Source organism: Nannobrachium achirus, assembly GCF_963921795.1.
Source record: "Nannobrachium achirus genome assembly, chromosome: 6".
NCBI lineage: Eukaryota > Metazoa > Chordata > Actinopteri > Myctophiformes > Myctophidae > Nannobrachium > Nannobrachium achirus.
This window is the reverse complement of record NC_137815.1, coordinates 24,522,406-24,549,069: the sequence shown is the minus strand read 5'-3', so window position 1 is coordinate 24,549,069 and position 26,664 is coordinate 24,522,406. Positions and strand designations below refer to the sequence as shown.

General features: G+C 42.6%; 1 protein-coding gene across 1 annotated transcript; it reads right to left on the bottom strand.

The window, feature by feature from the left end:
- Nucleotides 1–883: 883 nt before the first annotated feature.
- On the bottom strand, nucleotides 884–23,769 carry cdk4 (cyclin dependent kinase 4). The gene is made up of 8 exons (XM_080727648.1): nucleotides 23,658–23,769; nucleotides 18,631–18,903; nucleotides 17,200–17,335; nucleotides 15,361–15,528; nucleotides 13,447–13,556; nucleotides 5,830–5,880; nucleotides 5,574–5,709; nucleotides 884–4,181 (listed from the first exon to the last, which is right to left on the bottom strand). Exons 2-8 carry the CDS (start codon nucleotides 18,861–18,863, stop codon nucleotides 4,080–4,082), a joined length of 936 nt encoding a protein of 311 aa, XP_080583774.1. The 5' UTR covers nucleotides 18,864–18,903; nucleotides 23,658–23,769; the 3' UTR covers nucleotides 884–4,079.
- Nucleotides 23,770–26,664: the final 2,895 nt, after the last annotated feature.

Below are 26,664 nucleotides of genomic sequence, written 5' to 3'. Positions count from 1 at the left end.
AAATGCCAAATAAGCTATATTGAAGAAAACATTTTGTTTTTCTAAATTGTATTGTATTGCTGTGTTGTTGTTGTTGTTGTTGTTTAAATGAATGATTGAATCAATTAGTTCAGTTAAAAGTGGCACCCCTAGTATCTTATCTCCACCAGGCCAGGTTGTCTAACCAGGAGGTATAGAGGTGAGAGGAGGTGCGGTGCAAGGAAACTGCTGGGTCAGGTGGAGTCTACTTTGACAGGCATAGTGCAGCTATGCAAGTTTGTGGCACCCCCCAATGGTCAAAAGTGAAAGGGCTTTTGGAGGTGCATTCTAGCCCTAAGGACCAGGGGGGGATTTTTGAGGCAAAGCCTTTAAAGTGGCCAGATCTGGTATTGCAAGTTTGGGTCGGTTGGGGTCCACTATGCATGAACGAGCAAAAAGGGTATCAAACAATGGGCTCAATTAACTCACGTCGTTTTTTCTTTTCTTTTTTTTGATAGCAGCGCCAGCTTTTATAACAAGCTCACAACATGCGACAGGTGTGACAGGTTGTGAGCTACTTTACTTGTTATGCCAATAAACTCCCCACACACATTTCTGTGTTGTCACTGCTGTTGTACCCTAGCTCACCTACCAGTGAGGAGCCTCCACCGTGAGGATGTGCAGCCTTTGTCCTACGCCTCCAGCCCAACATTCCGTGCTGACATGAAGAAATCTGACCGATATGTCTTGATCACAATAATACTCCAGCGATAATATGTACTGAGCTTTGGACAAAATATGTAGGAGTAGCAAAAAAATCATGTTTTGAAGAAAACACAAAATGGTGGAAACATCTAGCTTGGGGAGTTGCACCATTTTGCAGATAGTTATGAAGATTAAAAATGAAGCCCTTCTGTGATTATTAGGACAGTTTATTATTTATTGGTCTTCGCAGCACTGGTTCATAACAGGTTTTGCTCTTGGAATGGAGGGGAAAAACAACTTGGTACAAAGTACACCAAAACAACTTGGTACAAAGTACACCAAAACAACTTGGTACGAGTACTGTATACACTTCACCCACACACATTATCGCCTCTGTCAGGATGAAACATTGTATGCCCCAAACCGTTACTTTTCAAGAAAAAAAAAAAAAAAAAAAGGAAAGAAAACCTGAGTTCCAATGGATCCAATGTAGTTATTAAAGGTAGGGTAAGTGATTTAATTTAATTCAAATAACAACAAATGTGTCTGTGTTCTGATAGTACTAGTTACAATAGAGTCCATATTTGGACTTCAGCCTTATCCCCTGGGAGGGGAAAAAAAGCAGTTTCAGTTTTGGTGAAGGATAGAGTGGGGCCTTCCTCCAATCATGGTTGAGTGGGGCGGGCCTTATATGCACCAAGGCCCGCCCCTACTTGATCATGATTGGAGGGAGGCCCCCACCTGTCACCTACATGAAAACAAATACATAAGTTACTATTCTACAAGCTACTGTACTATTCTGTGACACAGTTTGTACCACTATAGGTAGTCTCGGGAGTCGGTTCCCAGGCTTTTAGGGTAGCGGCCATGGGGCGGGTGAACTGATCGGTGAACCAATAGGATCCACCGGCTGTTTTCAGCGGCGGACTTGCCCGCCCCTCTAGACCAGTGTCAGCCTGTGTTAGGACAGGCTAGACTATAGGTAAAACGTTGAAATAGAGAGACGCAAGGTTGTTTGACCGACAGAGACGATATTCGACAACTACAACATTTAATAATTGTATCCGTGCACATTCTCAGTATTGAACACATTCTCAGGATTCAAGGTTTGATACCAGTGTTGTCAGTTGGAATTTCACTGTTATTCTTTCCTCTGAGAGTGCAAACATCGTGGGTTATTGTGATACAGACTGACTCATGGCAGTGATGCTGCCATGGGTTTTTCTAGTTCATGATGGCAGTTTTAAACTCTGCCACACAATTCAAATGTCTCTAGACTACATGAACAGGCCTACATTAAATAATACAAACCCACTGGCACAATTGCAACTGAAGACAGTGGCATAATAACCACCCCACAAACAAAGGAATACTTTCATTGTGTTATACGTATAACAACACAGTCTATGCGTATACAAAGCGTCCAGTTAAGACAGTGGTTCTCAACCTTTTCAGGCCGCGACCCCCCGACCTGGGGGTCCTGACTAGGAATGGAACAACATTAACATTTCATGTCACGATCATTGTGACCAAAAGAAATGTAATCAAAATATCCCCAACATCTATTATCCTGGGGCAGAACATTTGCCAAAAAACGATCTACAAGCTCACAATGTGCCGCAGCGCAACGTGTTGTGAGCTTGTACTGTAGATCTGCATCTTTTTGATTTGGTAGAAAGTAAAAAAACAAAGGCTGTATGAATTCAAGTATGTTATTTCCAGATCCGTTTTACCAATTATAGATGGTTTGAGTGATATGCAGCTCGGCAAATAAAAGGTGAAATGATCCCAGTGCATTACGGAGGATAATTTCACGATAAATGTAAATCTCCACGATATGATTATCGGGAGTGTTTTTTTATCACGATAATACCGATTATCGTCCCATCGCTAGTCCTGACCCACAGGTTGAGAACCACTGAGACCGCTTTTAAAAGTGAAATTGACAAACATAAAACTGACACTTCAGAGGATTGATGTGGTCCTTATAGATACAGATACAGTACACTGTGGAGCCACACAGCATTCGGCTCAAATATGTCTGCTAAATGTCTTTAACCACTTAAAGTAGAGGCAAAGTTCACCCCCAAAACTGATTCCTCACCCCATGGAGACTTGAATTCATGGATATTTTGTAGTTATCGTCGCATTCATAAGACAATAATTTGAGGAGACTCTTTGTGTGTCCATCGGTAACAAAGTAGGCCCTTTGTGTCTCCATAGGGAACCGCTGCTGGTCATCAAATTATTGGCTTAGGAATGCAACAAAAACTGAAAATAATATCACAGTGAAGTGAGCGGTGCTATTTATGAGTTAATTTCATTACGCGTCCCGCTGGCCAATCACAGCGCGTCCTGTGAAACTTGGCCAATGGGACCCTGGGCGTACAACAAACTTTGAGACATTTGTGCCAAGATGTAGGCCATATCTAGCCAGATATAGGCCATATCTAGGCCAGATGAAGGCTATATCTAGGCCAGATATAGGCCATATCTAGGCCAGATGAAGGCTATATCTAGGCCAGATATAGGTCATATCTAGGCCAGATGTAGGCCATATCTAGACGCTTCAGTTTACTATGGGGCCCGGACATTTTTTAGGAACCAGACAAAGCCAGATGTTGGAGCTTAGCTCCTTCCAGGAGCACCGCACAAAAATATCCATGAATTCAAGTCTTTGTGGGGTGAGTAATCGATAGAAAAAAGTCATTTTGGGGGGGTGGACTATCCCTTTAAGCCGCAGTTCAGTGGTTCTCAAACTTTTTATGTATTTATTTATTTCCAAGGAGCCCCCATAACTCTAAGTGTTACAGGTTCCATGTGTACCCTCTCAGAGTTACACACACCTTTTTGGAACCCCCTCCACGATGAACCTAAGGGTCTCCCGTTTCCACTTTGAGAACCACTCAACCTGGCCTAGAAGGGTTTAAAACTCCACCAATAATGACACGTCCAGAACAGGGATAATGTGGTTAATAAAAGAACGAAGCTCTGATTAATACAGAAGACCAAAGAAAACACTGGTATTGCCTTTCATGATAAAAACAAAACAAAACAAAACAATAAAATCAAATAATCAATTACGGTAACGCTAAACGTTCAAAAAAGTAAAAACGGAGCCTTTCAGTCCATTCTTCCTTTTTCATATTCCTTTTTTGTTTGATATATCCCAGACATCAAATCAATCAAGGAATGCATTTTGGGTGCAACGGTTATATTATATATATAACGACAAATATTCCACAGCCACGAACAACCTCAGGGTCGTTGAATCCTTGAAAGGCCATAATGCCACTGAATGAATGAATGAATGAATGACTGAATGAATGAATGAATGAATGAATGAATGAATGAATGAATGAATGTAGTCGTGTTTAAAAACACACATTCTTCCACGTTTTACGTTCCCTGGCGGTTCAGCCGTTGCTCTGAGTCACTGTGTCTTCGTCCTTGAAATAAGGGTGTTCTAGAGAGTTGATGGCAGAGATCCTTCTCAAAGGGTCAAACGTCAACATTTCCTGTGGGAAAAAAATGTATTACCGGTAGTTTAGAAGAGGTGTTTTGTTCTCTCTCTCTCTCTATGCTAAAAACCTCCAATAACATTTTTTGAATATTTGTTATTTTTAAGCCTATGACACACGATTAATTTCCCCTAGCGGCCGAGCCTTTCGGGGACAAAGATATCATCATCAATATGAACTTCGAGTTTAACTCATTTACTACCAATGAGATAATGACAGATTTATGTTTTATTTCATTTAATCCAACATTATACTGTAAGTGACGATTCTTGTTTTGACCAGAAACAGATGAAAATATAGCTGCAAGCAGCGATAAAGTGGCCAAGCCAGGAAAAAGTAGGAAAGCAAAAAAGCAGCATGGGAAAAAAAAAACAGGAAAAGCAAGAAACGTGGGAAAAGAAATGTTCTTCTGAGAACAGGTCTCCGGCAGGTCAGGTAGGTTTTTTTTTGGCCTCCTGATTGGATCTGTACGGCGACATGCACAGACATGCACATTAATACGTAAGAAAAACGTAAAAAAGAACCGGGATATGGCGGTTAAATGGTTAAATATTCCCGTAGTAAATGAGTTAATTCTTCCAATGCTTTTCAATGGGAACTGAGTGGTTTGTTGCCTATTGCGGATATCTGAATAAATAAAAATTGAAAAGCATTGTCAGAATCCGCCCTCATACGGTAGGTAGAATTAATCTTTGATGCGATCGTACCTAATGTGTATCATTATTTTATGCTTAAACTATTGAAAAATAGCAGATATACAAGCTCACAGCGCGGCACCGAGTGCCGCGCTGCGAGCTTGTAGATCTGCTATTTTTGAAAAATTGTGAAAATTAGAATTTTGACCCGATTCTATAAGTGTCTTTTGAATCCTTCAAAGGTTTTTTTGAAAAACCTATGTTTCTATGTCATCAATCTGGCCGGCCATCGTCAAAGAAAAGGTCCTTTTCATTTAACTGGAGCTCAGTTAGTCTGTTCTTGAGAGACTACTATGTCAGTGGTTCTCAAACCTTTTCATGTGAAGGACCCCCAAAATGATATTTATTTGGCCACGGACCCCCATCTCAAAATATTTAGTTCCAGGGACCCCCCAGAGGCAAAATTTGAGTTACAAACGTTCGCTTTGAAAATACATATATTCAAAGATTTGCACAGATTTTTCAAAAATAGCAGATCTACAAGCTCGCAGCGCGGCACTCGGTGCCGCGCTGTGAGCTTGTATATCTGCTATTTTTCACTGGTTAAAGCATTCAATAATTCTAGGCCTAAATGGGCTAACCGTTAAACCACTTTCAACCCGATGCCTGATTTGTGGGCGACTGCGCTACCGACTGCGCCACCGTGCCCCAACCCATGCAGTTTCTAATGGTTAATAAATGAACGAATCCTCACCCGCAGTAGTTGAGCCCCCTGTTCGTTTATCTCTGGAACAAAGTCTGTGATTGGTCGAGGGAAATAAGGGGGGAAGTTTTTTCTTTTCAGCGTGACGTCGGTTGGCCACTCCTCTTCTAGGGGTAATCCAATAAGTCTATGAGGACAAAGAACATGTTACATTTACATGGTATATACAGTGAATTACTGTTCATCGCAGACAATTCAACCATTCTTTGTTTTGTTTAGATTTTTCAATTGTGTTTGTCATACTCACTCAAATATCTTTCCCATCTGGTCTACTTCTGATTCTCCACAAAACAACGGTCTGAACACAAGAGATTGTAAATGTTAACAAAATATAATAAAAAACAGTAATATGCCCTAACGGGGCGAGAAGCATCTGAAACATCAGAGCTTATTAACAGAAGCAGGAGTTCGACTATTAATCTGGCTGGTCGAGTCATCATTGTGATGTCAGAACAGGTCAGCTATATCCATATCTGGAGTCCGTGAGGCCAGATGTAGAGGTATTGGCCAGCTCCATATATAGAGACGTCTTGGCCATATATGGAGCGTGACATGAGGCGTCCGTGAGGACAGATGTAGAGGTATTGGCCAGCTCCATATATAGAGACGTCTTGGCCATATATGGAGCGTGACATGAGGCGTCCGTGAGGACAGATGTAGAGGTATTGGCCAGCTCCATATATGGAGATGTCTTGGGGCGTGACGCAAGGACGGACACGTCGGACAGACATGATCTGCAGGTTTTCATACTAAATGCGATGGTGCAGTGATGCTGATACAGTACATGTGGTCCACGAGTACGTGTGTGTGTGTGTGTGTGTGTGTGTGTGTGTGTGTGTGTGTGTGTGTGTGTGTGTGTGTGTGTGTGTGCTGTGTAGAGCAGGGGTCTTCAACAGGGGATCTGGGACCCCTAGGGTCACAAGTTGGGGGTCCTCCAAATCTTTGTGTGATAGAATATTTTGTTTCTCCTTTTTTTATATTGACCACTAGAACCCTAGTGTCCTTATTCTGAGAAGTTTAGCCAAAAATAGCAGATCTACAAGCTCACAACGCCTCGCGCTGCGAGGCGTTGTGAGCTTGTAGATCGGCTATTTTCGGCAAAGAGGTTTGGTGTAGAGAGGAAAAAGAGCACACTAAGTACAGAGTGAAAGGTCAAGTTTACTAAGTATTGACGGTTCAAGTGGTTAAATATCTGAAAACACAAATTGACATGAATCCAAAATACACTGGTGATTGTGCCGTTGAACGATGAAACTATATGTATCTATGGGTTGTGGGGGTCCCTGCTTTATCTCTCTCTCTCTCAACTAAGGGGTCCTTGGCCTGGAAACGTTGAAGACCCCTGGTGTAGAGCACTGTTTCCCAAACAGTGGGTTGGGACCCATTTGTGGTTTTGCCGTTCCTAAACAGTAAGATGGCTGTATAGCCATATATTGAGTAAATGTACTTAGTTACTTCAGTTCACACCACTGGAAACCGAAGCGAGATACTTCTGTGAAAGGGCGGAGCTTCACACTGGACATTGGACACGGCCCTACAGTCCTTGGCAGAGAGGCATTGATTTTCATCATTCAAAATGTGTCTTAACCTAAGTGCCTTTTTGATACACACAGATTGAAAGACCTGCAAAAAAGGGAGTCACAGAGTTGTGGATTGTTCTAGACGGAGGCGAATCGCTGCTCACAGTGCTCAGCTATGCAAAATAAACACAGTGACAGTACAGTACTGTAGGGGTGCCATGGCATTGGTGCGAAGGTTCATTAGTCCGAAGGTTCATTAGTCCGAATTTGTTAAGAATACTATGCCTAACTCTAACCCTAACCCTAACCTCAGTAACCCTAACTAAATTCGGACTAATGAACCTTCGGACTAATGAACCTTCGGACTTGGGTAACACAGCATTAATTCGCTTTTTTCAAACTACAACAACAAGTTACCAGCTCAGCGTTTGTCCTGTGTTTGCTGCCTGTACCAGCACGAGTGAGCACACATCATAGTGGTGTGCTCTGAGCTGCCCAGTCTGTGCGCTGCACATCAAAGAATGGACACATCAGAGATAAATTACATTAATTCGGTGTCGGACCTTGTCGTCGTGCTTTAGGAGGACCGGGCTGTGGACTGTTTGCCCCGTGCAAGGCTCTAATGAGTGAGATACATTCTAGAATTACCCTAATTAAAGTGAAAATCGACTTGACGATTTTCTTATTTTTAAATCGCCCAAAAGAAAAAAATCGGATTTTGATTTAAATCGATTTATCGAACAGCCCTAATGTCAGTAATTTCTTTGTATATTTAGGTTATGTGTCAATTCTGCCATGAGCAACTTCAAAGCCAAAAAGCCAAACAGAAATGTAATTGTCAACGACAAAAACTCAACTGAATCGTTAATCGCAATTATTTGAGAGACAATTAATCTTCATGTAAAATGTCATAATGGTGACAGCCCTCCACATCCTCCTACTGCATGAGCATCACCATCCTCAGATGTGCAGCTTCCCCGCCCACGTTGTGCGACCCTTGTTTACTGACGTCCTTCACAGAGATTGGAATGCAGATGTCATTTAGTCACCGTTCCTATGGAAACACTAGTGTAGCCAGTTGAGCAGTCATTCAATCTGAAGCTACTGCCGTCTGTGCCACAACAACAACCAACACTCCTCTGTAGTCACTTAAATCTTTTTGAGCGGTGGTAAACCGCTCCATAGAGTGGCTGTGCGTGTGTCTGTAGCCTTTTTCCTCAGCGTTTTGCCATAGCAAAACGTGTGTGTGTAGCATAGCCGCTCCATAGAGTGGCTGTGCGTGTGTCTGTAGCCTTTTTCCTCCGCGTTTTGCCATAGCAAAACGTGTGTGTGTAGCATAGCCTGTACATCCTAGACTCAAATCCTAGTCTGAAGACGTTATGCAAGCACGACCACCGCTCACTTCACATTGGGTGTGATTTTTATTATTATTATAATTCTTTTTGCCATCTTGATCCGAAGATTTGTGAAGCCTGGAACCGGAGCCTGCTCAGCATTTTCATACGTGCCACCAGAGCATCATGATCGAGCCGTTCAAAATGTGTCTTTGAGCTTGTAGATCTGATACTTTTGGATTTGAGTTGTGAAATGTGACAGTTTTGGACATACAAGGTTTCCACCTCCACAGATCCACAGATTGACGGCCGGACTACACCAGAAAACGCGCGCGTGTGTGAAAAGCCCCTGGCTACACCAAGGAGGGGGTATATGTGCTGGAGACCAGATAGTTTGTGTACAAAACGCATACGCGTATGAAAAAAATAGAACCGATCCTATTTTTACAGTATGCGTATCCGTGGTTCGCGCTATATCCGTGAGCCTGGTGTAGCCGGCTGAATTGATATACATTGGATCTATCCAAAACGCGCATACGTGCGCACGCCCCGCATACGCACTGACGCGCGCAAAACGGCTTGGTGTAGCCTGGCCGTGATGTGTATTTGTCTGCAGACCCCCAGCATCTGGAAGGCTTTTGTGCCAGAGACCCCCAGAAGAGAAAGGTCTTCATCTTTTCCAGATAAATTATTTAAAGATGGGGTGCTGTGGTTTTTCCCCCCCACAAAACATTATCATAAAGGTATTATGATTATACTAGGAGGAAGATTGTTTCCTCCAAAAGCCACACCCACCTGTTCATGAACACACTGAGTGCCGTTGATTAAACAATGTTTTAATCGCCTAGTGCCACGCTATTTTATTGATTTTTCCAGATTTTGGAGGCTCAGGGTAAAAGTAATCTGAGTAAATGTAATCCTCAGTATTTCCAGATTTTCTTTTTGCGAAAGTATTTTCTTTCACTCAGAACAGAAAAATGACAATGGCGGCCATCATTGCTTTTTTTCTTCTTTTTTTTTTATCACACGATTTTGAAACCCATTTTTCACCCAGTGCCAATTGCCTATGTAATCCTGGGTTCTGCTCTCCCTCTGCCGTGCCTGGGGAGACAACGGACAGACCTCATGCTTCCTTCTATGCATGAGGAGCCCAAGTTGCTTCTTTTCACCTGACAGTGGAGATTTCCCTGGTTTGGACGTAGCGCGTGGAAGGAACACGTTATTCCAACCAGTTCCTTTCCCTTCCATCAGGCGCTCCGGCTGGCCAGGGGGAGGCATTATTGAGACCAGGATTACTGCATGTTTTTGTGAGGGTATCAACCCTAGGAGACAGTGCTTTTGTAACGGCCGGTAGAGAAGGGCTCGTTTTAAACATGAACGTGATCTGGAGTTTGATTAGGAGATAATCTCCTGAGACTGGCCTGTATAGGGGAACCGGGCTTCCTGGTCACGTGATCTCCCGTTGCATTTCGGGAATTGGAGTGTTTCTCTTCAGCCACGGCTGCCTCGTACAGTAAGCAACAGTTTGATATAAAACAATAACCCATGTGTCAAACGCGTCGGCGGCACCGGGAGACACCGTTTTCACCACCCACCTGAAGTTAGCCACACCCACAGCTATGGTAAAAAGGGGAGGGGATGATTTTAGTGTGTCACTAAAGCGGTGTATTTCAATGGGACCTCTTGACTCAGAGGCTTTCATCTTTCAGGAAGAAACCGAAAATGCACAGGGAAGACATATTTGCATATATGAAACCACACCTGCGGGGTTAAGACTACAGAAAAGGTACAAAACTATGGCACCATCTCTTTAAAAATAATATCCCGTATATAAGCTGACAACGCGTCAGTTTTTAAGTGCACTGTGATGCTATATGAACAGGGGCCCCCTGGAACCTCCTTAAAGGACCACTGGGGGTCCCCAGACCTCACTTTGACTACTACTGATGTAGACCAACATGACTCACATGTGTGTGAGGGTTAGAGTGCTTCCTGACATTAAAGATGAAAAAAATAAAATGGCTTTGTTTTCCATTTGCCCAGCTGGCCTGTTAAAAACAGTGGTCCACTGGAGTATGTTTAGTGTTTCACTCTGTGCACTTATTATCGAGAGTGGAAATGACTCAGACAGTCACCTAACGCCTGCCATTGTCTTCTCTGGCAAAGTGTTTAGTTCTGCTTGTTATGGAAATACATGACAGAAATAAAAGAACATATCCTTTTTAAAATGAAGAAAATGTGGCACAGAAGTTAAGCAGAAGTTGCAGCTGCATTATAGACATTAATAAAGACTCTTTTGCGTTAAATAATGTATTCAAGAGTTAATGGGGGATTTATACACCTTAGAACAAATTGTGTGAGTTTGCTGCCATCTACAGGCCTTAGGCTGACATGGGTATGGTTGTGTGAGCAACAGGTATTGTTCTCCAACATGATCTTGGCACAGATGCCAACAGTACAGCTCAATACTTGTACAATGACACACCTAAACCCAACTCACCCAGCGATTATGTATCAACTGCAGCTGTGTGTTGCATCACAGTGTTCCCCAGCTCAGCCTATCCCTTTAGAAGATGTTTAACATTTACATGCCATAACTCGGCATCTACATTAGCACAGAAGTAGCAAAGGTTGGAGTCCCCCCTACTATAATGCTTTTAAACATTTGTAACCCTTTTTTCATGTGATATACAGTATTAAATGTGACATGGTATGATTTAGATCTGCATATTTCAAGGCTTTTTGTTAAATGAATGCCCAACATTACATACAGTACAGTACAAAAGCGACACACAAAAGTAGCATAGCAAAAATAGCAGATCCACAACCTCAGGTCACGTTGTGAGGTTGTACATTTGCATTTCTTAGGTGAAAGTGTTTGTGTCTGTGTGTTTTATAAATATTTAACCAATGAAAAGTATTAAAGTGATCCCTGACTAATACGACAAATATGTCTTAAAACATTATAATTGTCCTCTATAACTACAATGTAAAATTAAAAACACCTTAAATATTTTATTTCTTCTAGAAATAGCTAATCTTTCACTCAGTAGGGGAAATGCCTGTCACAAGTTGATGATGTCATAAATGTCATGTGTCATTTTTATGGCATGCATGTGCAAAAAAACAAAACACAAACACATTTGAAATATTGATTTGATGCTCATATTAACCATAGGAAGTATTAAGTTTGTTTTTATTTTCACATGCATGCCATTAATTCCATAGGGATAGATCACACTTGACATTTATGACATCATCAACTTGCGACGGGCATTTCCCCTATTGAGTGAAAGATTAGCTATTTCTTGAAGAAATAAAATATTTAAGGTGTTTTTAATTTTACATTGTAGTTATAGAGGACAATTATAATGTATTAAGGCATATTTGTCGTATTAGTCAGGGATAACTTTAACAAGAGCTTGTGACTAAAATAATTACAAAACTGTAACCTTATTTTTTGGTCATAAGTAAGTAAGCCTTGCAGAGCCATGAGGCCCATAGGACAGGAGCCTATCTCCTGTTTCTGTGGCGTGATGCAGCTTGATGTACAAGTTTACGTACACCCCCTAGACATGACGCTAGAAAACTTCTATGCGCAATGCCTAAAGACAGGTAGTTTATGCCAGTGGTTCTCAACCTTTTCATGCTGTGACCCCCAAAATAATCATATTTGAACTGGGGACCCCCAACCCTGACGAACACTAAGAATTGTCTTGAGAAAATAGCCGATCTACATGCTCACAACGCCTCACAACGCGAGGCGTTGTGAGCATGTAGATCTGCTTGTAGATCTGCTACAATTTCTGCCTCTAATATTTGACAATTTGGCCAATGTTTAATTTGTCATTTCAGAGGTATTAACAAAATCAATAACCAAAGAAAATGCATAGTTATTTTTTCCAGGACCTTCCAGGACACTTGATCAATTCCAAAACTTTTCCAGTACTGGAAAAATATTTTTCTAATTTCAAAATATTTCCAGGAATTTCATGACCGTGGGAACCCTGTGTAGCCTAAAAGGTTTCCACCCGATAGCTATGGTATTAGTTTCATTTATTTAGATCCTCATAAACATTACCACAAAACATTTCATACTGTAATCCAACATTTCTTCTGGTAGATCGAAAAGCCATCTAGGCTGAAGCTCAAAGCTTGGTTGTGCCTTTCCTTGCTATGTCAATTTAACAGTTTCAGTTAAAACGTTCATAGTGAATGAACACTAATCCATATTTACATTCAAGACTAAATACACTGTTTGTAATAAACAAACACCCGAAAAATAGTCAATATTAACATTCAAGACTTCATACTTGTACACCCAAGCACACAGAAACCTAGATTGTATATACCCAGCGGTGTGCTGTGGACTTTTTAGCTAGTGGAACTCTATTTTAGTGATGTCACGTGCGCGGCCTGCCACTCAGTGCTACTGTAGTTGAAATACTGTCAACACACGTAATGGAAAGCATTTTTTATAATTATATTTCTTAGTTTTTTAGTGACATGGTTAAGCAGCCATATAGGGGGACTGAAGTGTTGACCACGCCGTCAACACATCTTGATGGCGTGCGTGCACGCATGTGCATGTGGGGCGCGCGTGTGTGCGCTCCACACAGTTCCACCGACATCTCGCCCCAGTATATCCCCTTATACACACTATCAAATATACTGTACATACTGTATAACATCGTCGTCGGGTGAAAACCCTGTATGTCCAAAACCGTTTGTTTTGCATTTATCGTTTTAAAAACGATTTAAACTAGTGTGCGAGGTGTTGTGTGCTTGTAGATCTGCTGTTTTCACTACTTTGTGCGACCGCCTTGTATGATGAAGCATGGCTTTACTTTACGAAAGAACGTACACATTTGAAACTTGGAGATACAAGGTTTCCGCTCGACAACGACGATATACTGTATACGAGCACAAACACTGCCACATCATACCATACCCCTCTATCCAGAAATTAACTAGTTATGTGGACATTGTTATTTTGTTCTCTTCACTCACTTGCGTCTGAACATCTCTGCGAAGATGCAGCCGGTGCTCCACATGTCTACAGGCGTGGCGTAGGACGACTGGAGCAGGACCTCTGGAGGCCGGTACCACAGAGTCACCACCTAGTGGACAACACAAGAGTCTGAAAAAAAATCTGTTCTAGTTCTCCCAGTCCTTTGGTTGTGCAAACAAATATAAACAATATATATAAAAAAACATGGATTCTGACAAAGTTAAACCTATTAACTCTTTTACTGCTTCGGACGTTCCCGTTCGCCCCAATTTACAACCCAGCTCGTTGCCAATACGGCTCGTTCTTTTTACCTTGTCTGATGACTGTAAGCTGATGGGGGGTCGCGCCGCCGTGTACAGTAAAAACATCTCCCGTAATGCTGCTCTCAAAAATCCACCGCACGTTAGCAATAATGGAGTCCCAAATCACTACTTGGCTGTTTTCTGTGGATCTGATCTAGAAAATGCATTTCTATGCTCTGAATGTATGGCAAGCGGAGCGGCCCAATTCACATTCATTCTTGCATAAGGCTGCCCTCTGCCGCCAGTTTGGCCAAAGTACACATTTGAGCGTTCATTGTAAAATGAATTAGTTTAGAAAGAATCGATAGATAATTTTCTATAACATCGCAAAGGTAAGCTGCTTTTTGCTGGCACCAGCCTCTGGCAGTAGAACTGTTAAGAGCGAGTTAAAAGCTTCAATCTTCAAGTTTTGTTTCACTGGGGGATGTAAAAAAAACCTGCACCACATGATGTAACTTCCCTTAAACGTAGCACAAATTCTAGCACTTCCGTTAAGACAAGGCACAGCGCAGGGTGTATAGTGTGTGTGTCGTTTCCACATGTACAAATCATTGTTTCCCAACCTGTGGCACGGGGCCTACTGGCAGGGCCGCCGATAGGGGGGGGGCAAAGGGTACTGTTGTCCCCCCTCCCGGAAAGGGGGGCCCTGCGGTGGGGGGGGGGGGGGGGGGGGGGGCACGTTGAACGGGACTCGGGAGCAGTCTAGTTTGTGTAGGAAAGATTTGAGTGACTAAGAACTTTCTCCCAAGGTAAGATTAAGACATCATGCTTTATATAAACCCTATTATATTAAGCCTAAACGGTTCTGCCACCGTGTAAAACGGTTTTAGACAGTTTGTTTTACTTTAAAAATGAATAATTTCCGGGGGCACAGTGGCGCAGTGGTTAGCGCTTCGCCTCACAGCTAAAAGGTCCTGGGTTCGATTCACGCCGGGGGACGCTGTGGGTGCTGGGGGTGTGTTCCTCACTTCCGCGTTATCAGCGCCCACACCCTAGGTGGGGTTGGCGATAGGGCCTTTCTGTGTGGAGTTTGCATGTTCTCCCCGTGTCTCCTAGGGTTGATACCCTCACAAAAACATGCAGTAATCCTGGTCTCAATAATGCCTCATCCCCTGGCCAGCCGGGGCGCCTGATGGAGGGGAAAGGAACTGGTTGGAATAACGTGTTCCTTCCACGTGCTACGTCCATCCCAGGGAAATCCCCCCTATCAGGTGAAATGAAACAACTTGGACAACCCATACATTGAAGGAAGCATGAGGTCAGTCCGTTGTCTCCCCAGGCGTGGCAGAGGGAGAGCAGAGCCCAGGATTACATAGGCAATTGGCACTGGGTGAAAAATGGGTTACAAAATCGTGGGATAAAAATGATAAAGAAAATGAATAATTTCCAGTGAAAAAACTTAATTTTTCGGCCCGTGCGAAAAATTGAGGGGGGGCCACGCGGAGGGGGGGCCCAGGTCTTTGATCTTGACCCCCCCTCCCAAAGATCTGTACGATGGGCCTGCCTACTGGTGGACCCGACCCACAGGTTGAGAACCACTGGAGTATAGAACCCAGTGAACTGATGACTCAGACATTAAAATGACATTGACACTGTAAAGCTCTGGCCTACCACAGGAGTCAGGGCCATGTGGCAGCTGTAGATCCTGGCCAGGCCAAAGTCAGCCAGTTTCACCTGGCCCTGGCTGGTCACCAGGATGTTCTCTGGCTTCAGGTCTCTGTGCATCACACGGTTAGAATGCAGGAAGGCCAGACCACACAGCAACTGGCGCATCAGGTCCTGGCGGAGCGCACGCACACGCACACACACACACGCACACACACACAGACGCACGCACACACACACACACACTAGGGCATTCACCAAATATTCGAATATTCGAATATCAAAGTCACTATTCGACGTTGTTCACCGAAATCGAATATTTGCTTCTTTTTTTTTAAATGTATTGTTTTTTTCTTTAAAAATACTGTATATATAATTATATATGTTTCTTCATGGTTTATAAAGCTTGGCTAGATAGGAAGTCATAAGAACCCTGACAAGCACTTGTAGGTATTACATTTAATGTGACTCGGTTCCACAGATACATATTGTGAAAACAGCAGATCTACATGCTCACAACGCCGTTGTGAGCATGTAAGGTATTTTCACAATGTTCGCCTCTTGCTTACTTAATATTTGACAGTTTGGCCAGTCCTGTTGAATATTTGACTATTCGAATACTTTGAGGTTGAATAATTCGAATAATAAAAATCACTATTCGTGAATGCCCTAACGCACACACACACGGATTAGAGCTAAATAAAATCTCACAACTGAGAAAATGTGTATGACCAAGTCCTATTATGCGATTTGATCCAAGAAAAATAGAAGTAGGCCTATAAATCACTGTTATGTTTAATGATGACACTTGGAGAAATGTGTTGTGAGCCTGATAGTTGCTAACCCAAATTATGGTACCAGGCAACTGGGATGTGTTTGAATGATGTTTGAATGTAAGTCATTGACATGAAAACTGGACTGAAATGTTATGGCCACAGTGTTGAAAATAAATGTGTTCAGGAGGCACCGTTTGAAACTCTTACTCCCTTTATTATTTGTGATGGTTTTATGGTTTTAATTTGCAGTTTTATAATGAAAACATTTTTGTTGGGAAAAGGGGGTACTTGGATTTAAAAATCTGGGAAAGGGGGTACTCAAGCCAAAAAAGATTGAGAAACACTGAGTTAGGGGTTCAGAGTCTTGCTCAAGGACTCTTCCGACACTAACTCTGAGGAGCCCTGGATCGAACTGGGAACCTTCCGTTTCCCGGGCGGGCGCTCTACCTCCTGAGCCACTACCGTCTATAGCCTATCTAAGAGGCGCATTGAGAGCTTGTGAGAAACAGTGAGAATAGCCTATCTAGGCTATTCTCGCTGTTTCTATAGAAAACATGCTGGCTTCAATGGAATCCAAAAGAATGAAATCAGTTGTGGCGACTGAGAACTTTGATCTATGCACACACACAAACATGCTAATTTGAGCAGCTCTTCTGTCTATACAGTTTAGTTATATCAATTAATTCAGGGTTTCCTGCAGGAAGAAAACTACACAATAGGTGTTACTGGAAGGGAGGGGGGTGCACTACACATGCCTGTGGGTATGGTCAAAATGTCATACCTCAATGTATGTATGGCAAATATCTCAATAACGATAACATGGTTCAGCCTCAGAGCAGCCGTGCAAGCTCTCCTGTGAGGGCGAGGGGCTGGCGTCACCACCACGGGAATTACAGGGGGAGAAAAAATACTATTATTTCATTCCATTGGGGTATATTGCTGCTGACCAATTCAGTCTCTGTGAAGTGGTCTCTTACGGAATCCTTGCATTTAGCTGGGGACCGCCTGAAACCCCCTCAAGGACCCCTAACGGACCCCCAGACCCCTCACTGAGGTGAGTTGTTCTTACTTTAACGCGTCCAGGTGCTAGTCCTGACGCCGGGGCCTTGTCCAGGTAGGTCTTCAGGTCTTGGTCCACATGTTCAAAAACTAAAGTGACTTTGGTCTCCTGGTCCGTCCTTCTGATTGCACACACGTCCATGAGCCTGGAGGAGTGGACGAAAGAAAAAACACATGTACAGCACAGCAATGTCTCTCAGACCTTCTACCAACGCCACGGAGCAAGCTGGACTATATTCAGTCTGATTCAGTCGTGATTTGTTTGTGACTTTCTCCTCAGGCCTTCCTTTAAGCCTGTTCAGAGTATGGGATCGCATTGCAGACTCCCCATCTGCAATGCCATCCCATACTCTGAACAGGAGTAAGAGAGAGCTCCGGTCACCAAAGTCAGTGCAACATTCCCCTCCCCTGATTTCTCCATTCTGCATTTAGCGTCGGCCACCAAAGTCAGTGCAACGATCCACTCGTCCTAGACTCTTCTCCTTCCTGGCCCCCTAACTGTGGAATGAACTCGTCATTGCAGTAAGAACTCCAGACTGCCGTAGTCTGAAGACTCACCTCTTCAGACTCCACCTCTAGCCCATGGTCTTACTTGACTACGTTGGGATGGTCTTACTTGACTACGTTGGGATGGTCTTACGTGACTACGTTGGGATGGTCTTACTTGACTACGTTGGGATGGTCTTACTTGACTACGTTGGGATGATGGTCTTACTTGACTACGTTGGGATGTTCTTACGTGACTATGTTGGGATGGTCTTACTTGACTACGTTGGGATGGTCTTACTTGACTACGTTGGGATGGTCTTACTTGACTACGTTGGGATGGTCTTACGTGACTATGTTGGGATGGTCTTACTTGACTACGTTGGGATGGTCTTACTAGACTACGTTGGGATGGTCTTACTTGACTACGTTGGGATGGTCTTACTTGACTACGTTGGGATGGTCTTACTTGACTACGTTGGGATGGTCTTACTTGACTATGTTGGGATGGTCTTATTTGACTACGTTGGGATGGTCTTACTTGACTACGTTGGGATGGTCTTACTTGACTACGTTGGGATGGTCTTACTTGACTACGTTGGGATGATGGTCTTACGTGACTACGCTGGGATGGTCTTATTTGACTACGTTGGGATGGTCTTACTTGACTACGTTGGGATGGTCTTACTTGACTACGTTGGGATGGTCTTACTTGACTACGTTGGGATGGTCTTACTTGACTACGTTGGGATGGTCTTATTTGACTACGTTGGGATGGTCTTACTTGACTACGTTGGGATGATGGTCTTACGTGACTACGCTGGGATGGTCTTACTTGACTACGTTGGGATGGTCTTACTTGATTACGTTGGGATGGTCTTACTTGACTACGCTGGGATGGTCTTACTTGACTACGTTGGGATGGTCTTACTTGACTACGCTGGGATGGTCTTACTTGACTACGTTGGGGTGGTCGAACTGCTCCAGCCTCCTGAGCAGGGCCACCTCTCTGACGGTGGAGATGGGGAGGCCGTCCTGGTCCGTCTGGACGCGGACGCTCTTCAGCGCCACGAACTGGCCGCTCTCCATGTCCCGCGCCTTGTACACCGTCCCGTACGCCCCGCCCCCGATCTCCGCCACCGGCTCGTACTGGAGACCAGCGCTGCTCTGGGCCATGGCCAGACTCATCGCCACACCACTGGGGGAAGAGATGAGGAGGAGAGGGAAACTATGGAGGGGAAATCAGACAGAATCACAATCAGCTTTATTGTCACATCATAGGTTTGAAGAAGTAAGTCAGTGGGTGAAATTTGTTTTTTCCCATCGTATTGTTATGAGATAGAAGAAGAAGGGGTGGAGGGGGGGGGCAAGGGGGGAAAAGGAGATCAAACAAGGAAAAACAAATAACAGAAAGATGCAATTGGAAATTGCAAGTGTGGTTGCCATTGACTCTAATGGGGAGCCAATCAGATCGGGGGAAAAGGATGACATCACGATATCAAGTAATGGTGATGTCTGATTGGGTGAAGAGTAACATCAGATGATCAGAAAAATAGACAAGAACTATAGTCTGTGGTCCTCAGTTAAAATAGTATTATTTTGGGGGTCGCGTCCTGAAACGGTTGAGAACCACTGCTCTATAATACAACAGTCTTGCTTGACCACGTTGGGATGGTGGAACTACTCCAGCCTTCCTTCCTACCGGCAGGGACTCTGACCCTATGTTTTAACAGCGGGCAACAGCCAGCGAGTCAGCGACTCTGGGCGATGTTGTCCAAAAGTGACATTATTTTCATGTTTTTAGACGACGTTTTCCACTATCGCCTGCTATCGCCAGTAGTTGCCGGGTCCCTTTGACAAATAACGCACTTCCGGAAAATACGGAACCGTCACCCGCTGTTAAAGGACAACTCCGCCCTAAATAACATCTAGGCTCATTGTCCTACTTATATTGATCCACAATTACTGTCCATGGGGTCTATTAGGCAGAAAGCCCCTGTTGTCCAGTTTCCCCAGCAGAACCCAGCAGCTCTCATAGCATAGAGTGGAGCCTATAAGCCTATCGCTTTTACACTATTTGCTGTGGTCAATGTGGCGATTTATTTTTTCATGAATGTGTTGTCATTACAAACACATCCATGGCTTGGTTGTCCCACAAAAGCTGCCACACTCGGCTAAACAGATGTTATGCTGTTATGTGTATTGCCAAGTCCCGGAAAAGACACACTGTGATGGGCCAGTGCAGTCACTTTAATTGGCGGTTGTGCCGAATGCTCACCTCAAAACATGATTTATGAGATTGCGGTACTTGTGTGGGACAACCAAGGCATGGATTTGTTTGTAATGACAACTAGTAATACATTCATGAAGAAAAAAAAAGCACTTTTGACAGCAACAAATAGTGTAAAAGCGATAGGACTTTTACACTATAAGCCTATCGCTTTTACACTATTTGTTGCGGTCAAAAGTGTTTTTTTTTCCCTTTATGAATGTGTTATTAGCCTAAGCTCCAACCTATGCTATGAGAGCTGCTGAGTTCTGCTGGGGAAACTGGACAACAGGGGCATTTCTGCCTAATAGACCCCATGGACAGTAATATTGTATCAATATAAGTAGGAAAATGAGACTAGATGTTATTTAGGGCGGAGTTGTCCTTTAAAACGAACTGTAATTGTCACAAAAACAAAAGAAAATCTCCATGAATTCAAGGCTTCATGGGGTGTTTTGTAGTTGAGAGGAAACAAGTAATTTTGTTGGTGTGAACTACTCCTTTAAAATGACTAAGGTATCCAGTAAGATATTCCTGCTATTTGTTGCCCCCCTCCCTCCCTCCCTCCCTTTAGAACTCACATCAAAGCCCTGTTCAAAACCTCTTCAGACTCACATTCCCCTCCTAATTCCTATCGCCCTCGTTTTGCCTTTTAGTTTTCTTTGAACTAGATCTCTTAAGTTAAAGGAGTTGTTCACCCCCAAAATGACTTTTTTTCTATTGATGGAGCGCCAGGTCGCAGTTACTATCAAAAAGCTGTCTGTCTGTCTGTCTGTCTGTCTGTCTGTCTGTCTGTCTGTCTGTCTGTCTGTCTGTCTGTCTGTCTGTCTGTCTGTCTGTCAGTCTGTCCGTCACGTCACACTTTTCTCCTACTCATATCTCCGGCACCTTTGCCCCTATCCATGCCAAACTTTGCACACACGCTCCTTGGCTGCCGAACCACAACCTCCACTCCTCATTTCTCACATGGCCCTCTTCTAGCGCCACCATGAGGCAGATCTTTGCAAAACACATATTTGGACACTGCTCCTACAGATTTTGCCCTAAAATCACGCAAAGCGGTACACAGTATCTCTAAAGTCATGTCATCAACATGGATGTGGATGTGGCATGTGATTGTCTGTTATGCCTTAACTTAAAGGCCTGTCCATACTGTCTCCGACCACCAAACTTTTCGTCCAAGAGTTCCGACTTTCTGATGTGCAGCTTTCTGAACTCTAATTCGGGGTAATGCTTTTCAGAAGATGCGAGTGACGAAATTCCGGTGGTCGGATACAGTATAGACAGGCCTAGGTTACGGCATAAGAGCTGGTACTTAAGACAATCAAAATAGAGCCCCAATCATAGACAGAACCATAACTTCTACATCTACCTCAAGAATAGCCTCGCGTAGCCAGGCTTACTCATCTGCAAAGAGAAAAGCCTGGTGACAATATCAGGCAGAGACTGTTCAACTTCCGCCGTGAGAATATCAACGGAAGACTACAACGCATGACGTAACTTCCATTAAACACAGCACTTCCGCCACTTCCGCTAGAACCAACAGGAAGTCATATTGTGGCCAGGGTGCCTCAAGAAAGACAAGCTAGTGCAGCTTTAGGATGCAGGGCCACATACTGTAAGTGTTTAGAGATGTTACCGATCAATCGGCAATGGATCGGATCGGGCCAATCAAAGCATGATCGGCGATAATCGGTGGTTTAGATCAAAAGGTAAATTCACCGATCCGATCGGATCGGTGCATCTGATCAACCAGCCGTTCAGTATGCCCACTTGAGAACATTTTGGGGTATTGATTTCCACAGTGCTGAAGGAATAATTAGTTACTGCTATGATAATAAATACATAGTAATGCTGGTAAATAACTATAAGGCAAATATATAAATGAATTCATGAGTGAATGAATGAATTAAAGTTAAAACATTAACATTTAAAAAATATAAATAATAACTTGATCAGATCGGTGATTGATCGGGATCGGGTGATCAAACTTTTGTGATCGGTGCTCGGTGATCGGTTCCAAAAAACCTGATCGGACCATCCCTAGTTGTCACATAGGCCTATTAACATTGCCACTAGGGCTGTCACGATTATGACATTTTACATGACGATTAATTGTTGTCACTCAAATAATTGGGATTAACGATTTGATTGTGTTTTGGTCATTGACACACATGTTTTTGGCATGTAGGCTTGTAGGCAGATATGACCTAAATCTGACACATTGATAGTGGAAATATCCAATCTACAAGCTCGTGGCGCGTTTTATTTTAATTTTATGTCCACTATTTTTGAACATTTTAGAAAATATATGAACATTATTCAACAGGGAAACGATTATGACAATTATGACAAAATAATTGTGATTGTGTCAAATAATTGCAATTAGACGATTATTATGTAATAATTGTGACAGACCTAATTGCCACATGAGAGAATTGTATGGCATTATTATGCATCAGTGACAGTGTGCTTTAGCAGTGCCAATAAACATGTAGCTACTTGGTGGCAGGCAGTTATAGTTAAATAGACCCTGTCAACAGATCGATAAAGGCCGGTATTGCAAGCTTGTCGTGCAGAAAAAAGGAAGTTATTAATTATGTATTTTCCACTGAACACCTATTGGACAGTTGCAGCTGCCCTGCCAAGCATATCATACAGCAGTGGTTCTCAAAGCTTTTCGTGTCAAGGACCCCCAAATTGACACTTATTAGCCCGCGGACCCCCATTTCAAAAGATATGACAGGGACTCCCATTAGAGAAGATTTTTACGGCTCTATACTATAGAGCCGTAAAAAAAAAAGCAGTGATTCTCAACCATTTTAATTTCAAGGACCCCCAGTTTGACATGCACTAGGGCTATGGACCCCCATTTAATGGCATTTCTATCTCTGAGACCCCGATTTAGAATCAACAAGAGGTTTGCGCCCGTGATGTCATCACCCCGTTGATGATGTCACTCTGTGTTATTTCAAGGGTTTTCCCATTGGATGACGTCACCCTGTGTTTTTTCAAGGGTTTTCTCATTGGATGACATAAGCGCGGACTCACAGATGGAAGTAGATTTGCCTAATGTATAGTTAGATATAGGACTAATCAATGTTAATTTAACTCAGAGAGTGTACAAATGGAACCAAATAGACCCGTAATAGTTGTTCCTTACTATCATTTAGCTGGGGACCCCCTGGAACTCCCTCAAGGACTCCCTGGGGGTCCCCGGACCCCACTTTGGAAAACCAATGATATACAGTTTAGGCCAATATGAAACGAGGCTAATGGGGCAGGACGTAATGACACCCCCCCCCCCCCCTCTCTCTCTCTCTCTCTCTCTCTCTCTCTCTCTCTCTCTTCTCTCTCTCTCGACACGTGGTGCTCTCTCTCTCTCTCTTCCGTAGCAGTTCTTTGTGTTAATGAATCGGAGCATAAATGAGTAACAACAAGACGACAACATGAGCTCTGCTCTCCTCTCCAACAGTCACTGACGTGGCAGCAGAGAAGAGAGAGTAAAGGAGAAATGTGTCCACTCACTTGTTGCATTGCATGATGTGGCAGCGGACACACACAAAACACACAAACATTGTACTGGCCGATCATAAAACTTAGCAGCAACATTCCCACATTGTTTTTTCTCTCTCCTGCACTTCCACAAGCCTATAATAAACGCTCTGTTGAACAACACAACAGGACAGTGTTAATAAGGTCCCTCTACTCACCACGGCTCTGTGTTGTTTTCGGACACTTCTTTCTACAAGTTCCAACACAATGATTTTGTTGGGTTAAAAATGCACAGCAGTTCACTGTTCAGTTCTGTTGCGTCTTCCTGTTGCTTCAAGCAACTCTCTGTCAGAGGCGGAGCTACAGAACACAGCTCTCTGACCAAAGCATACATAATAACCACAAGTTTATGAATGAGTGAGAAAATACTGTGAGTCTGTTGTTAAGGTTGTATCTGCCTACAAATAACAGAACAAAAAATAATAATTATCAATAGATGTGTTTTTTTATATCTTCTTTTTAATATCTAATATCTTGGGCCAATTTTATATAGTATCAATAAGATTGATTGATTGATTGATTGATTGATTGATTGATTGATTGATTGATTGATTGATTCAGTGATTGGTTGATTGATTCAGTGATTGATTGATTGATTGATTGATTGATTGATTGATTGATCGAATACTTCAGTTTGCAAAAGATATAGTGATACGATTTAGAGATGCTATAGTCCTGAGGGGCTTGTGGTTCTTTGTATTCACATTTAAAGCCATACAACAACATACACTAAATCATCAACATAATAACTACATAATAACCACTTTTACACATTAACTGAGCTATGGGGGGCATCTTTCTCTTTCTCTTGTCCTGCTCAGGAAGCATGGACTGAAGCCAGCTTTGTGGATTTGTTTCTTATACATTATAAGAAACAAACTAGCTTTTAGACGTAGGCCTATAACCGTAGCCTATATTAGACGTCTAATAGCCTGAAAATATATCGAATATCTCGATTCATCGAAGATTGATCGCTAATGTTAGGCTATTTATCATAAAGTGCTAGTTTGTGTCATTCACAAAATCACAACTAAATCCACACATTTGGAATTCAGTCGACTCATATCATGACACATTTATAGCGTTCCATTATGATTCTCATGATCCAATGGAAAACCCTAAAGTGGCAATAATCCTAGTCCTGTAGTGAGACTAGTGATCCTATGCTGGACATTGAAGTGGTCAGTGGTCTTTACTTGGAGATTGGAATGAGGATACAACTCATGCTTAGTCATAGTAGACCAACAGACAGTCTTAAGGGGAGGGGCAAATGTCTAAATAAGGGCAACACTTCCCTTTGCATGCAAATGCAGTAGTTCTGCAAACATTGTTCATGTCAATTCAATTCAAAGCAGCTTTATTGGCATGAGAAAACATACAGTTTACTATACATTGCCAAAGCAAGTGTCAAAACACAATACAAACAATTTAAGAACAAAATGGGAAAAGTATGTACAGCTGGAGGGGGTAGATTACAGCATTATGTAAACAGGGCTACGTTGTATTGTGACATTATATACATTATGTATTATATATACAGGGTAAAACCTTTTCGGAAACAAATAGCAGCAATCTTTTGCAGTCACGTTGGGTGCAATTAGCAGCATTTTCCCCATTTAAATATTGCACAAAAAGCCTCATTTGAAACGTGTTTAAAATCAGCAGCTCTGTGTATGTGCATGTCAAAGACCGCCAAATTACTGGTATTTGGCTTCAGACCCCCATTTTAAAATAGTTTGTGACAGAGACACCCCCATTAAAGATTTGTCAACACTGCTTGTCAAACATTTTTCGAAAATAGCTGATCTACAAGCTCACGACGTGTCACACCACATTGTTGATCAGCTATTTCTTGTGAGACACAGTTCAAATGCTCAGAATGACTTGCAAAACGTCATAGGAAGGAAAAGGAAGATTGCTGTGAATGAGTAACATCCAGCCTTACCAAATAACAACTAAAAGACAACAATAAAATGAAGTCATTTCAGTCCAGAATGAACAGGTTTTATCAAAAACAAAATGTGTGTCCCATGTCCATATATGGTCATTTCAGTCCAGAATGAACAGGTTTCATCAAAAACAAAATGTGTGTCACCTCATGTCCATATATGGTCACTTCAGTCCAGAATGAACAGGTTTTATCTGTCCCGTACGTCCAAAATATGTGTGTAGTGTCCGTCCCGGTCTGATGATTGGATACTTTGAGGATTGGTCAGGCTTCACATGACAAGTCGGCCCTCCAGATAAAAGCATTCATTCATTCATTCAGAATAAAGAATGTATCTATGTGTTCCAGAGTTCATAACTCTGGAACGCATAGAATAAAAAGTTCACCGCTTCACTTCGAACCGAGGTTTGATTTATTTTTATTAAAGGTTTAAAAGGTTATGTTTCTCAACATCTAGTCTGGGGATCACCAGGGGTCCAAATGGACAGGGACAATACAAGGGTCTCTAAAACTCTGAGAATTTGTACACTCTCAGTGATATAAACTTACCGAATTACAAAATCTACATTATGTGATTTGTAGACACAGATTTGGTTCAACATGGTGATCTAGATTTGTGTTTGTAAACCTGTGATGTGACAATAATGGTCTAAACCAGTCTGCATCTTCGGCATTTTATTGTTTTTAATTATGTATCCCTGTCATCTAATTTAAAGGCTTTTAAAAAATAAGTCCTTGCTTGATCGAGCGTGCTTGAAGTTTTCCCTTTCTTCAAACTTACACAGTGTGTGGATTAAAACGACATCCACCTCTGTGACTGTGATTTAAGTTCTGCTTTGCCTGTCGTTTGCAGTGAGTTACCTAATGGGTTTTAAAGAATGTCCTAACATGTTCTAACACGCAATATGGCTCAAAATGTACACAATTCCATCCAAGACTGTTGTAGAACATGTTTGTCAACTCAGATCAAAGAGTCAAAAGGGATTGAGTTATTATTAGAGCTATTGGATCTAGACTGAATGTAACCATGGATTAAATTCATCATGTTAACATACTAGGCCAGGCATAGATTTGTGGGGTTAGATTTGGGGTCTGAGAATCCCCCAATGTTGAGATAAGCTTGATCCATCCTACCCATTAACTAGCCTGGGATCACTTCCAGAAGTGATCCCAGGTTTCTGATCGGTCGGGAGCGGAAACAGCCTATGTCATTTTGT

What these genes read in the sequence shown, in the direction of transcription:
- cdk4 (XM_080727648.1), bottom strand. Translation starts at nt 18,863, where the DNA reads ATGAGTCTGGCCATGGCCCAGAGCAGCGCTGGTCTCCAGTACGAGCCG. An exon ending in GCAGAGATGTTCAGACGCAA is followed by an intron (nt 5,881 to 13,446) that starts GTGAGTGAAGAG and finishes TCTTGTGTTCAG; the next exon opens with ACCGTTGTTTTGTGGAGAAT. An exon ending in CAGATGGGAAAGATATTTGA is followed by an intron (nt 5,710 to 5,829) that starts GTGAGTATGACA and finishes TTGTCCTCATAG; the next exon opens with ACTTATTGGATTACCCCTAG.